This window comes from Leucoraja erinacea, chromosome 1 (assembly GCF_028641065.1).
Source record: "Leucoraja erinacea ecotype New England chromosome 1, Leri_hhj_1, whole genome shotgun sequence".
Taxonomy (NCBI): domain Eukaryota; kingdom Metazoa; phylum Chordata; class Chondrichthyes; order Rajiformes; family Rajidae; genus Leucoraja; species Leucoraja erinaceus.
In genome coordinates this window covers 100,681,464-100,696,507 of record NC_073377.1, presented here as the reverse complement: position 1 = coordinate 100,696,507, position 15,044 = coordinate 100,681,464, and the positions used below count along the sequence as shown (strand labels likewise).

At 40.9% G+C, this 15,044-nt stretch overlaps 1 protein-coding gene across 4 annotated transcripts; it reads left to right on the top strand.

Moving 5' to 3' along the window:
- Positions 1-1,595: 1,595 nt before the first annotated feature.
- Positions 1,596-14,637, top strand: prdm8b (PR domain containing 8b). 4 transcript variants are annotated; one of them, XM_055640223.1, is made up of 5 exons: positions 1,596-1,613; positions 10,074-10,161; positions 10,615-10,841; positions 11,809-12,040; positions 12,810-14,637. In XM_055640223.1, exons 2-5 carry the CDS (start codon positions 10,095-10,097, stop codon positions 14,051-14,053), a joined length of 1,770 nt encoding a protein of 589 aa, XP_055496198.1. In that variant the 5' UTR covers positions 1,596-1,613; positions 10,074-10,094; the 3' UTR covers positions 14,054-14,637. The 4 variants fall into 4 exon arrangements, with proteins under 4 accessions (XP_055496198.1, XP_055496191.1, XP_055496172.1 ...); XM_055640216.1 differs by lacking the exon at positions 1,596-1,613 and adding an exon at positions 4,834-6,268; XM_055640197.1 differs by lacking the exon at positions 1,596-1,613 and adding an exon at positions 8,609-8,905.
- Positions 14,638-15,044: the final 407 nt, after the last annotated feature.

The following is a 15,044-nucleotide window of genomic DNA, read 5'->3' as shown; positions in this document are numbered from 1 at the left end:
CGATTCACGGCTGCATTTCTGATTTGCTATTTGTCCGGGTTACGAACAGTCCTCAGGAACAGGACCTTCTATAAACAGATACCCATCCTTCTTGACGGTGACAATATTGGCACCGGCATTTTTAAGTTGCGATATGTACTTTTTCAGTTGTTGCATCCGATTCTGGAATTGATACCCTCCTTTCTGCCCTTTGCATTAAAATAAGCATTCTCTTTATCGTTCTACTTTTACCTTTGCTGGGGCTTATCACTAGGAGTAAACCATAAATGTTATCTTCGACCTTTGCTTCCTAAAGTCATGATTAAATCTCAATTGTTGGGCTCGAAGTATGATTCATCCTCAAAATGATATTTGGTCACAAAGAGGATTAATGGAAGAAAATCAGTTAAAAATCTTAAATAGGTTCAGTGTGCCATTGAATTAGTCGTAACATCATATATTCACGGCGATAACATTTCAAGCAGGCTCTGGTGGCCGCGGCGCCAGCAGAAATTTTGATAATATGGGATTGCTGACAGATTCCTGTTTACATTTCTTAAACGTGTTCTAGTTAACAATTGGGCCCAAAAAATCTAATAAATTATCGCATAAAATGTACACCATACATGTAAATTTAATGGGTCTTGTTAACTTGGGTATAGAGCGTTACAAACAGTAATGAGACAATCGCAGGCAAGTAAGCGAAGATCAGAATCTGCCAACCATCGGTTGTGCTTTGGAAGCAAAACTTTCAACTCTTCTGCCCTCCACCGGAATTTCAAAAAACTATTTCTAGTTTATTGCAGAAAAACATCTTATTTTAAGCTCCTTCTTCTCACGGTGTTTTTCTTCTAGTTTCTTCCATGCCTTTTTCCACTTGGTCTTTTGTAACATCATCAAATCATGAGTTAGCGTTTGCCACTGGTTGCAAATAATCAGGGGCTCTGACATTTAGCTAAATTCTGCACAATATAACCAGTGTTTACGTTGTTTTTTCTTGCGTTTTAAGTGCGATTGAAACGCCGGCTCCATTAATATCATATGTCAAATATATAACATTTAGCCTTTAACGTAGAGACAAGCTAATGCAGAACCATGTTTCCGTGCCAATACGACTTTCAAAGATGATCATAGTTATCAAGGGCTCTTGTGGACAAACTGAGAACAATGTGCTCTTTCTTTATGGAGGAAAATATAAATTAGAAATTATATTTTAATTCTAAGTATCTATGATCTTTCGTGGTTGGGAACCAAGAGTATAACAATTATCCAAGTGTGGCTTGGTCAAAGCCCTGATAATTTCCCTTTATGTGAAATAATTCCATGTTCTGCCTCAATACTAGCAAATTGAACTTAAACACATATTAAATTTCCCCAAACCAGATCACCTTAAAGAATGCTTCAACAAGAAATGTTCACCTCCATGTCCATATATAGTCACTTTTCTCCGCTCAATGACGTGACATTTCAGATGGCTGTGCAGTTTATTTTCGTGAAAGTGTGGACGGTGCCAGAAGTCACCTTGACAACCAGGTGAGATGTTATATAACCTCGTGGTGCTTACAGAACTGAACATCTGATTTAGCCCGGGAATACAATTGATCCAATGCTACATGGCCGCTCACGATTAAAGGGTAAGCCCAATTCTAAGTTCCGTCAATAATTCTCTATTACACAACATATATATTTCATCAATTAGCATTAGGGAACTCGATAAACTGTGTGCAATTAGAAGAACAATAATTTGTTATAGGAAAGTAAATATGAATGTACATTTCCGAAAGGTAAAGAAATTGTTACTTTTTCAGAGATTTTATATGCATTTAACAGTAGCGTATCCCGATGGCTAAGCCTTGCCAATGAACATTTTGATCTGTGATTTATTTGGGGCTTTATCTGCTGCCAACAGATGCATATAGATATAGCTTTTGTGAGATCTCATCTATACATTCAGGACGCAACGGTTCTTAGTCAGGAATAATCGTAGTTACCAAAGTTAGTGAAAGTAAAACACGGTCAATTAAAGCTGTCTTTTGTTACAGGATACGATATATCTTGTTCACAAAGTATTGATAGTTGGACTTTCTAACTATATAATTATATAGGTTTATCTTGGTGATGTGGTTAATTTTGAACAACTGGACATAAACGATGCCGCACATAAAAAGTTACACTCTGATATTGAACCTTAAGTTATGTCTTTGAAGTAAATGTGAAATTACACTAAGCAGGTAGTCTAAAATCCAGCCTCCTCACAATATGTTGGCCATTTCTGCTGGGGGGGGGGGGGGGGGGGGGGGGGGGGGGGGGGGGGGGGGGGGGGGGGGGGTATTTGTTTCTATTTGAAAAAGATACTGAATGCACACAGAGAAGAAAAATGTATTTTGTTAATTACTGAACAAAGGATATGTCATCTTAATTCTATCAGTCAAATTGTTCAGAAGATAAGTTGCCTCGAAACGATGTAATATGTGCAGCGCGTTTAATTATATTGCTGCTGGGACCCGACAAAAGCCTCGACTGAACACTTCGGAAAAAAAAACAGCATTTGTACTTTATTTACTAAGCATCATCATTAGGCTTGGAACTATTTTATTGCATGATTTAATTAAATGCACGTTAAAAGGTTTGCTGGATTATTTAAAACGATGCTTTTGCTAACATTAGAAATATTCGAACTATTAGGTCTCAGCACTTAAAGTAAAAATTGCAATCACATCTGCTCGTCGTTGAATGGATGTTGCAAAATATAGCATTCAGTGATAATATTAAAGCAACACTTATCAACAACAAGTATGGGACCGGATAGGATTCTGCTGTCCATTCAAGCATTCCGATACAGCATTGGAAGTGAAATCCCAGCACTGCTTATTGGCATTGCATTTTATCGCATTAATTAATGCACGCTGCACACTCGTGTTAGAAAATAAACTTTTTAGATGAGATGTTAGGACAGTCGGGTCGGATAGCATATAAGATTCATGGTAATTAAGTGTTGAAAACTTGGCGCGCGCAACCAGTGATATTTAATATCGGAAATATGGTTGTTATTTGTGGTCAAGAATCAATATCTTGATTATAAGGTCTGTAACATACAAGGAAGTTGGTTTTAAAAAGTCACTATACTTTGTTTTCTAAATTGAATAGCCTACATTATTAAAGACAGTCAGGTTTGTTTTTAAACGTACAGTTGGAAGAAAAAATAACCTTTAATAGTTAAGCAAAAGCGACATAACTGGGTAATTTATGGAGCAAGGTGCAGGTCACATTCAACAACTCCGGGCACCCCCTCCATGAAACTCTGGAGGGCCAGAGGAACACACGGAACAACAACCGGCTCCTCTCCCTGCACTGTAGAACAGAGCTGTTCAGGAGATCCTTCACCCCTGCAGCCATTAGATTTTTATAATACTGACCGTTAAACTGTATGGTGATGCTTTGCACTTTAATAGTTATTTATTGGGTTATTTATAAGTATTTATTGCTTTTATGTATTGACCGTATTTTATGTATTGTCTGCTTTACGTTTTGACTGTGTTGGCCACTGGACATCTGAATTTCCCTGAGGGGATCTATCTATCTATCTATCTATCTATCTATCTATCTATCTATCTATCTATCTATCTATCTATCTATCTATCTATCTATCTATCTATCTATCTATCTATCTATCTATCTATCTATCTATCTATCTATCTATCTATCTATCTATCTATCTGTGTCTGTCTGTCTGTCTGTCTGTCTGTCTATCTATCTATCTATCTATCTATCTATCTATCTATCTATCTATCTATCTATCTATCTATCTGTCTGTCTGTCTGTCTGTCTGTCTGTCTGTCTGTCTGTCTGGCTGTCCGTCTATTTTCTATTATTTTCTATTATGGAAAAGAGGTATGGATTTTAATTGGTGTTATTTGTATACAGCAAACAAATACTTGGATAATACGGTAGTCATAATTGCGTTGTATTGTTCATACAAATATCTTGTCATGTAGGTATTTCAAAAAGTTAGACATTTCATCTAACAATATTGTACGACATATCAGGTCAAAATGAGTGTCACTAAGCAGAAATTGACTCCCTCGGTTCCTGTGTTAATTTCAAAATAAACAGTAATATACACTTACAAGCACTATAGATAGTATGTTATTCTAATGCATCTCGATAAATATGACACGTTCATAGATTTAGCGACGAGTCGCTTGGATTTATCATATTTCTATGCAGTTTATTCTATAATTAAAACTTCGTCGCTATTCGGAATGGTTACGATCATAAATTTGAAAGACGTTTCGCTTTGATCAGCTACTGTAGGGAAACTAGGCAAATCATCGAACATGAAAATTAGTGTTGACCACTGGATATCAAAGGTGATCAGATTCTCTTTACGGTTAGTCACGCACTTAAACGATGACATAAACCATTCTCTGCGCGTTCTTATAAGAAATAATTAAAATATTACTAATTTTAATTTTCTTGGTGTGCGCACAAATCATTGTGAGGTGTATTATTTCCCCATGAGACTAATTTATATTAGTTAACAGTAAGTTATTTTAAATATAGATGCCTAAATAAATAATAATGTATGAAAAGGAAATAGTTTATTACTGGGAGGTACATGTCAACCGCATCACATCACCAATAGAACATATATGTTGGCTACTTAATAAACAAGTACGGGGTTCGGAATGTTCTATCAGTAGATTAACTTAGGCATCGTGTAATGCCTTTCAACAATTCCGGATCCTCCTTGGGGTTATAAAAAAGGAAATAATAATAACTCAATGACACAACAAAGCTGGAAGACTCCTCTTTATACCTGTCCATATATTTTAAACCGCAAACACTATCCATTAGTAAATGTAATTATACAGAGCATCAATATCATTTGCATCCTAATGCAAGCCTATAGACATGTCGCATATTAGAAATATCATTTCATGCTATTGGAAACTTATAAGGGAATACGGTCGCGATAAGAGCAACACATCACATTGGTGTTGATGTTACAAGGATTTGATGTTGCGTTTAAAAGAACTAAATATACTGCATACATTTCCCATATAATCGGGCTTCTCCTGCATACAGGTGAGCAATTCCAAGCCTCCGACTGAAGGGCAAAAGTTTTTGAGGCAGGATTCATCTTGGCCTTTTCATCTATAACCTTCAGTGAAATATTCATAGCAGTTCCAATTGTATGCAGTTCCAATACGCTGCAGCAGCTGAGGTCACACGATCGTAGTCGGTAGAGAATGACACCGTACATTGAGACCAGTTTGGTACAGAAGGTGGAGGACTACTTTTAGGTTAAATAAATGAATGCAACAAAGTTGTTATATTACTGAGTGTCACCTATAGTACATATCCCTTAAGACTACTAGACCTCAAGCTCACAGTCAAACTTAGGACCACACCTTTGATCCAAACTATTTTGAAGATGCATTACAATTTAGTCGCACGATGTAGCACAGATCTTTGCACTTCCCTAAATGGATACCAATAATATGTATGAATCATTTCTACGGTTGGTAACTATATCTTGCTGTAGCATATTTATTCAATGGTTGGTCGAAGAATCAACCCGACAGCAAACGTTCAGATTATTTCTAAGTTTTCAAAGGGCCAGGTACCTTTCAGATCAGTTTTTGATTGCAATGACCAAATTGATGATCAGGTAATTAAGCCATATATAACAAACTTGCTTGCTTCATACGAGTCGTTCTCTGGCTTCTCGTGATTCCGTGCAGTTTATTTGTCATAGGAGCTCTGGTAACATAATGGTTCTCAGATAATGTTTGTGCTATGAACCAATGTGGAGCGCGAGTGTGTGTCCTCGCGCTCCAAGAGCGCTGCCCTTGCTGCCTGTCACACACGCTGCTGTTGTGGTGGAGGCAGATGGCCACTGATTGGGTGAGCTTTGTGGTTTTAATACTGAATACTTTATGGAAACGGGTTTTAGCATGCATGGTTGGTCAGAGGCACAATGGGAAGATTTATGATGATAGCATATCAATCGTTTTATGTGTTTTGTCTACAGAATATCGCAAAACAATTCAGCTGGTCGCTGTTCTACTTTAGTTTATTTATTTTAATTTCTCCCAAGTTTTTGAACCGAAAGTCTAGGGGAAAAAAACCCTCCTTTTTTATACGAGAGGTCGGTCGCATTTCAAATCTTACCCATGGCGAATGATACTCAGCAAAGCATCTGAAAGCTATTTATATGTGCTGGCAATCGATTTCAAATGGAAAAGCAAAGCTACTCTTTTGAGTATAACAAAATATATAACAGGTAGACGTATTGTTATTTTGAAACAGCATGCTATCCTGTTAGCATGTGCGGCTGTGTGTCTTTCATTGGTTTGCGCAGTGTGTTTATTTACTGGTTTCTGCAACTCATTGTCAATACATCAAAACAGCAAATTAAATTCAATATTTTATCGCAACGTGATGTCTATGGTTTGGTAAACAAGTCATTATTAGTTCCAGTTTGATGATCCTCTTGAATTTTTATATTCATTATGCCTTAATTCAGCGTAGAATTTTGTTAATTCCGAAAATACAGCAGCAGAAAAATAACCTTTTGAGTGACAGCTTCTAGATTTCACACTTGATTCATAAAATGCACTCATTGAAAAGGCAATAGAGTCGCGAAATTATTTTTTGCATAGCAACTTCTTATGAAATCACCGCAGCGCACTCAGGTAGTTAGTATTATAAAGACAATCCACGGAATATTATATCATTTATACTACGCGTGGTTACAAAAATGCCTTTATTTTCTGAGTGAAAATCAGCAGGAAAGGTGGACATCATTTGATAATTGCGCCTATTCCTCTTAAATATTCATGAAATGACTGTATTGTGCTGTTTCCGTTTATATATAGATCTATGCATGTATATTATTTGTGTGTGTTTGCACTTATCTGTAAATGCAAATGTGCATCAACGTGCATATATTTGACACGTGATAACATATTCAGTTATGTGTAGCCTGAAATGACACGTAGGGATGTAAATATTGAATACAAACAAACACAGCACAGGAGTGGCACAGGTGATTGCATGTCTCTATAGGACGAATAACATATTTTCCAAAGTCTGTATCAAATGGTCAAAATGCCCGTCCTCTCAAGTTGGTGAAATTTCAGTGAAACCTGAATTAGACGTAAGAATTTGGACGCCGTTTGCCGACAGGTTAAAAATAATTCGCCCAGTTCCTATTAAGCTCCTTCGCCAGCAGTGGATCGCCCAGAGCTGCAAAGATTCAATAAAAAAGTTTAAATTGTCATGATGATTGGTGTAAACTTTCACAGGTGAAAGTGTGAACTGTCTCAGAACAAAGCTGCTTATTAAATTGGGAAACAATCCTATCAATAATGTCATGAAGTATGGTATTGTGGTTTCCATGTACATTTAATTAGAGACTGGCGGGACAATAATAATGACAAAGTTATTCTCCAGTTATGTACGAGATTTAAAGCCCACCAAATGCTTTGAAAGTAGCAAAGTAATACATAGGAAATGTAAATGTCCCGACATCTATTTATTTCCAATAATATTTTAGATTATTTACCTTATGGGTTTCCGTTATTCACTCCAGGTTTTTAAAACAAACAATTGATAGACAATCAATACACGTTACTTTGCCACACGTGGAACCGTATCAGTGGGTGCTGACATTTTAGTTACATGCAAAATCACTGATTCCAATTTCGGTGGGAAGCAATCTGGGTTTAGTTTCTTCAGGTTAGCCAACCCTCTTTACAAATTCAATAATAAACCCCTACCTCTTCACCTGTTAAAAAAAAACCCTGTCGGCAGTTGATCATCCCAAGTAGGCTTTGAAGCAACGATCTAAAATGTGCCTGTGACACAGTAAGCTGCTCCTACTCGGCGTTTGACTGTCTATAATAGCTTTAATATAATCTGCTGCCTGGCAAGCGCAGAATGTGTATGCTGTTACACCGCATTCAGGCGAGGAGCAGTGCCCCTCACATTGTGAGATTGAGATCATTATTGGCTGGACGGCTTGGACGGTTTGATGGGGATGGGGATGGGGTGATGGGGATGGGGGGGGGGGGGGGGGGGGGGGGGTGATGGATGAGGATGGCAGCAGCGCACCACTCGGCGGTGCTCTGCGCTCCGCTATCCATATTACCCTCCACCACCCCCCCCCCCCCCCCCCACCCCCCTCCCTATCCTCTAGCTGGCTAGCGGCAACAGCCTCTGCCCGCTTCCACTACCTTCATTCACTCTCCCCCCTCTTGCTCCCCCACCTCGCGCGCCTCTCAGCCCGGAGCTCGCGGGCGCTCGTGAATCCGGCGGCCGCTCCCCCCCCTCCCTCCTTTCCTGCCAGCGGGCATGCGCGTGCCCAGGCCCGGAGCCAAGTGTGCGCGCGCCCGGCGCGTGGCAGGTGCAGCGGGCACGAGCCGCCACCAACTGCGCTTCCCCCGCCCGCGCGCGCCGCCCGCCCGCCGGCCCATCTTGCGCACGAGCAGCAGAGTGAGTGTGCGGGTCGGTGAGCAGAGCAGGGGCAGGGGAGAGCAGGGGAGAGGAGGGAGCTCAGTGCGGGGGGTGGGAGGGGAAAGGGACGGAGTTACACGCGTCATTGGATAGATTATCTCCACCAAACAAAGTGTCTGCCACTTACGTTCGGGCCCATGTGCAACTCTCTCCGCGGCTCCGCTCCTTTTTTGTGCGCGCGTGTGTGTGAGTGTGTGTGTGCGTGTATCGGAAGCACAGCATCACCGTCACTTTCACCAGCGATGCCACTGCACTGACAGCACCCAGCCAGAGCGCTACGTCCACAGCTGCTGCTCCAACCTCGGCCACATCCTCCTCCTGCACCCGTCCCCTCCCCCTGCAAAAAAAATAAAGAACAGAACGAGAGACCTATTTTAAAACAACCCGCGACGTTTTTTTTCTGGTGAGTGCTGACTTTTTGTTGATGTTTTCCTTCGTTCTAAACGCTCTGCTGGGGATGGAATGAAATGCATATTCATGGGAGCCGTTTTATTTATATTCTTTTGACGCCGTAAGGGACGCGCAACCTCATTCACAATAAAGCATTTGTAAAATGAGTTTGCAGCGTATGTTGCATTTTTTTTTTGTTACTCTTTGCTTTACAAACAAAACCTAAATCTCGGAATCTGGAGAAATGTGCATATGATTGTCGCTTGATCAGGTAAGGCGAGGGCATCACTTTCTTGTGTGACCAGGGTCTGTTGGAGCAGCCTATGAGCTGCGTTCACTTCAAGTTCAGAGAGACCATAATTGTCCACTTGGCTCTGCTTTCACATTGCGCTAACGATCCAGTGTTGCTGGGCAGTGAAGCCTCCACTGGGTTAATGCCAGTTGGTTATCATTAGAATAGGTTCCTTTCTGACGTTCATTGTCAGTGTGTTTGTGTTTTTCAAGCAAATCGATTCCGTTTGCATCGAAAGCGAAAAAATGGACGAGGGTTTAAATTGCCTTTAACTTTCTGCTTTTCGAGGGCTAAATGCATGACACCTTATCGGACTGTAATCGATGCAACTGTATAAACATTTTACGTGTTCTCCGATTGGAAATAAAATGTGCTTTACCGGATTGAAATGTACATGGAATGGTATGAATTCATTTCAAAGTATCCGCCACAAGATGAAATACGATGCCTTTCTATTTAAACCATCCAAATTAAAACGATGTAGATTCCCTGTTTCTGGCGTGTAGCTTGCGATTTCGGAGCGTCTTTCCCAGAAAATTGACCCTGAACTCATTCAATTCCTGCGAAGATTACCGGCGATAAAAAAAAACTGCCCCCCACCCCGTACAATTCAGATTTCACAAGCCACGTTTGACCGAATCTCTCCCTGTGTCGAACAAGGTAACTGGGATTCATTCTCATCCATAAATAACCGTGTCGAGGTAAAAATAATTAACTCTGCATGCTGCTTTTAATTAAAGTCTCAGAGGGAAAGTGGTGTATTATGGTAATGAGCAGAGCGGACGAAGAAGACATACGTTCTTTCTTGTAGAAAAGATCTAAAGGTTATCTGACATCCAACCACTGGAAATGACTGCACACTTTCCATGCATTTCATTTGCATTTGCAGATACCGTAACGGTGCGATTTGATGCTTACCGATGAATGGTTTCGCCAGCATTCAGCCAAAATAACACACCGAACTGGTAGTAACACAGGTAAGGGTCGCGTCTCATTGTGCCCGAACCCACCCAGATTTTGGAATCTGTCCGAATATCAGCAAGTGCCTGGGCGAGCTTGTTATTCGTAACATCGAAGCTATTTATTATTTTTTTAAACAGCTTGAATAAAAGTTAAAAAGGGTGTCATAAAAAGGACTTGTTAGGCTTATCATGTCATGAATGTTTTAGCAGCAAAACTCAATACTTGTTTTTAAAAATACTTAGCGTTTCTGCTATCCCGTATCAGACGGGTTCTTGTTTCTTTACACATTTAATGCATTTTATAAATATTTCATTTGAGTCTCATAATGTTGTCCTTGGTCAAAACAAAATCTGACCTGCATTGGCAATCTGGACCAGTAATTGTGTCGTGATTTTCGAAGCTTAAGAATGTTGCCTCTTCTCTGTCTACAAGCATTCAGATGACCTTTTCATGTGATTTCCTCCCAGAACGACTGCCGACGATGGAAGATCCACATGCTCACAGGGAGAGCGATGCCAACAGGGCGGTCCAGCAGTGTCTCACCGACATTTTCACCAGCGTGTATACAACTTGTGACATTCCGGAAAATGCCATCTTTGGGCCCTGCGTTCTGAGCCACACGTCCCTATATGACAGCATCGCTTTCATTGCTCTGAAGGCAGCCGACAAAAGGACAGTGCCCTATATATTTAGGGTAGGATTCATTTTACTCTCTGTGCTCATTGTATGCTCTTGTTGATTTCGTCTTTTGTCTCACCAAGTCAACGTTACCACGAGTCCGTTTAAAAAAAAAAAAATATGTGTTTGTTTTTCCATATTTCCCCCCCTCATGTTTACCCGCATTGTACTTTCCTTCATTTTATACTTTTAGCATAGAATTTTCCTTCAACTATTTAGGACTGTCCCTTTTATTTCTAGACATCTGAGTGCTTTCATCATTTATGCTCCCGCGTTTGCCCATTAGAACAGCGGGTATTAGGGCCACGCCGTGAAGATGGTTTATTCGTGGAGGGGAGGTGGCTGGGAGTGGATACAGCGATGTGGGGGTAGGGGTGGCGGTTGCTGGATGCAAATATTGGAAGAGAGATGCGGTTTAGGTGGGGCAGGAAAACTGTAAGTACTAAAGTACAGAAGCATGTAAAGGGCGCCCAAGGCTCGCCTGTCAATTGGCACTTGGACTTCCTAACACAGTAACTGATGCAGTGCCTGAAAAGTTCCCATCACATGCAACACATCTCCCCCCGCTTTCCAATAACATTATCATGGTGTCCAATCGCCATAACGATATACAGCGCTACCTGATATCTTTATAACATTTGCGAAAACGCGAGAAGTTGTAATTCTATAAAGTTTATGGATCGTCAATCTGATTTTTAGTTATTTCCAATACGGTGCTTCGATTTTTTAAGTAATACGTAGTAAATCATAAGCACGATGTCCAAACGCCTTGGTAATACTCAACAATATGCGGCACTCCGCTGCACAATACAGCGGGCCTCAGTCATGTGTCATTTTTTTAATCCCCCAATAAGATCCTAGTAATGAGGTGGATCTACGCCTTGGGGAACGTGGGATAGGAAATGTGCGGTGGATCACGACCTAAAGTCGATTATTGGCAATGGCCCCGTGTTCATCAAGCATGTGGCCCTCTTTTACTGCAGGTGGATACATCATCGGCAAACAGCTCCTCAGAGGGTTCAATGTGGCTCAGGCTGGTCCAACCGGCCAGGGATAAAGAAGAACAGAATCTTGAAGCATATGTGAAGAACGGCCAGTTGTTTTACCGGTCTCTGAGGCGGATTGACAAAGACGAAGAACTACTTGTGTGGTATGGAAAGGAACTGTTGGAGCTACTCCTCCTCAGCAACGGCAGACCACAGGCGAAAATGAATGGTGAGCTGAGATTAGTAAAGTCTCTCATATTGATGCTGTAAAACACACGTACAGGCATCAACAAATGCACAATGTACCGTGTAGGAAGGAACTGCAGATGCTGGTTTAAACCGAAGACAAGACGAAAAACGCTGGAGTAACTCAACAGGACAGGCGGCATCTCTGTAGAGAAGGAATTCCTTCTTCAGGTTAAGTCTCGACCCGAAACGTCACCCGTTCCTTCTCTCCAGAGATGCCGCCTGTCCCGCTGAGTTACTCCCGCATTTTGTGACACAGTACAGTCTATTTATTTCATAGGCAATTGAAAATGTATTATTTAAACTCCCCTGCGTAACTTGGGTTATTACCTGATTTTCATGAAATGTATGAAAACCCTCCATATAAAATGCTCCGATGTTTTAAATGCCTTAGAAATTAACAAAAACGTGTAGACGGTACCACGGCGACATGGATAGTTGGAAAGGGGCCGTCGAAGTCTTCATAAGAGGAGGCAGACAGGAAGATGGAAGGAGCAGTTTGTGTAGACAAATACACAGACATAACATAATGGAGTAAAGGGCTGTACAAGGGCAAGTGTAAGCAAAGTGATTCGGCAATATGTCAATGTAATTATTATAATGACAATGAACTATTTATCATATTGCTGAAACATTTTCTACATTTCAGACGCGCGCTTTTAACATTATGATTTATTGCTGGTTGTTAAATCAGTGAACGCTGGAACATGTAGGAGCGAGCAATCTAATTCTAATGTGCTTCATTCACACAGGATCGTCCGCATACACATGCCTGGACTGCAGCCAGCGGTTTCAATGCGAATATCCCTTTCTAGCCCATTTGAGATTCCGCTGCCAGAAGCGAATGGGCTGCATTGCCTCGGACGAGAACATCAAAAGTGGTGGAGACCGTGACCACATCGCTATTGTGGTGCCGAGTGTGAAATTCAGCCGATCGGAGCGACAATCAGCTTTTTCCAATGTGGAAAACAACAAGCCCACCACAGATTTCCACAATCTCGCCAGGGACATGGAGAATCCAAGAGATAATACCAGGAACCATCGGGAAAATGAAGGCGTAAATGAAAATAAAAGAAAGTACGATGAAGTGGAAAAGAATGATAATGCAGCGCACAGTGCAAAAATGGCAGATAGATCGCCGCCCACTCCAAGAGAAAAGCTTCCCTGCCCTTCCCAGCAGTTCAGAGGGAATTTCAGTCTGAGAGAAAATGGAAGGTTGATGTCCAGCCCAGACTCTACAGGTGTCAAACAGAGTGCATTCAATGAAGTGAAGAGAACTTCACTTAAACAGACTCCAAAGGATCACACTGCCGATACAGCCAACAAGAACGGCACAGCGGCGAATAGCAGCCCTTCGGAGAAAGCGATGGACATTAAGTCTGTCCTGACTGAAACACAGGTCCCTTCTTGTCTGGACAATATTGCCATGGGGAGCGCGTTCAGGAGCGTCTCTCAGCTCTGTGGGACAGAGGAGAGGAAGAGCGCCTTCTCTCAGCCAACCAGATCGTTTAGTCAGTTGCCTCCACTCTTGGTATCTCAGAAGGTGATTCCTGGTTTAGAGTGTCATCCAAGCGTTGGCGAGTCTGGTAGGTTTTATCAGGCGAACGCCTTGGCTGCAAAGCTCCAAAGTGCAGACATTAACGGCAGTTGTAATATACAAGGAGGTCTCCCGAAACAAAGTCCTTTCATATATGCCACCGCCTACTGGCCAAAGACTACTGGGCCCATTCAGCTGCAAGTTCCATCTGCACTTACCCTGCTCCCACCTTCATTCACGTCCTTTTGTTTACCAGCTCAAAACTGGTGTGCTAAATGTAACGCCTCTTTCAGAATGACATCCGATTTAGTGTACCACATGAGATCTCATCACAAAAAAGAATATGCCATGGAACCTTTAGTGAAAAGACGAAGAGAGGAAAAGCTTAAATGTCCTATTTGCAACGAATCCTTCAGGGAACGCCATCATCTTTCCCGGCACATGACATCTCATAACTGAACTCTATGTTCGACTGTGTTACAAACTTAAAATACAGACAAACTAAGGGAATGGGGCGATTGCGATGACACCCTATCACTTTACATTTAACATTTTGTAATTGCAAACGGCAGTAAAACAAATACAAATTGTCGTAAGTTTATTTCTGTTTAAATACTTTAGGCGCTTATGGTAGCTTGGCAGAGGAATATATGATATTATCATATTTAAGGACATAATTTTATTTTAGATAAATAAAAAAGGTAAAAGAATGGATTTTGCTTTATTAACTTCATTACCTATTTCAGTCACCATTAAACATGTGAGCAGCTTGTCCGTAGGAAATGCAAAAGCGGAAAGCAGGAAAGATGCATGTAAAACGCGTAAAATAATGACCACCAAATACAGGTGGGACAGCGCGGAATATAAATGTTTGTAAATATTTCCGTTTTGAAAAGACCAACAAATGTACTATTTTGTGCCAGTGTAAAAAAGTCTTAATAGTTATTGTGTTCTTCGATCTTGGCGAAATCTATGAATCTTGATAGTCTATCTGGTCATTTTGGCTGGCGTCAACAATAAATAGCTTTATTTTTACTTGACCAAATGTATGCGTATATGTAATCATTTAAATTTGAGGTCGAGATAATGTAAACCAGTAACACCAACAATTAACATGTATCGTTTCTACATATTTAGTGCATCCTAAAAAACAGATGAAGCGCATTTACATGTTGTTTTCGGCAGAAAAGTTGATGACAAAGTAAGGCTTGTTGTCATATACCCGATGTAGTGCGCGCGAACAGACAACTATTTGACAGCGGGCACTCAAGGTGCTGCTTACAACGTCACTGCAGAACCTAATTTCAACGTCATCCAAATTCAATTTCAGTAAGCCAGACACATAGCTTGAAATAGATCCGACCTTCTCGAGTTGCTGTTTGTATTTGGAGTAAAAATGTGCTAAGACGTTGTCAAAACAAACTCGGTTCAAAACAAATGAAGAAGTAAT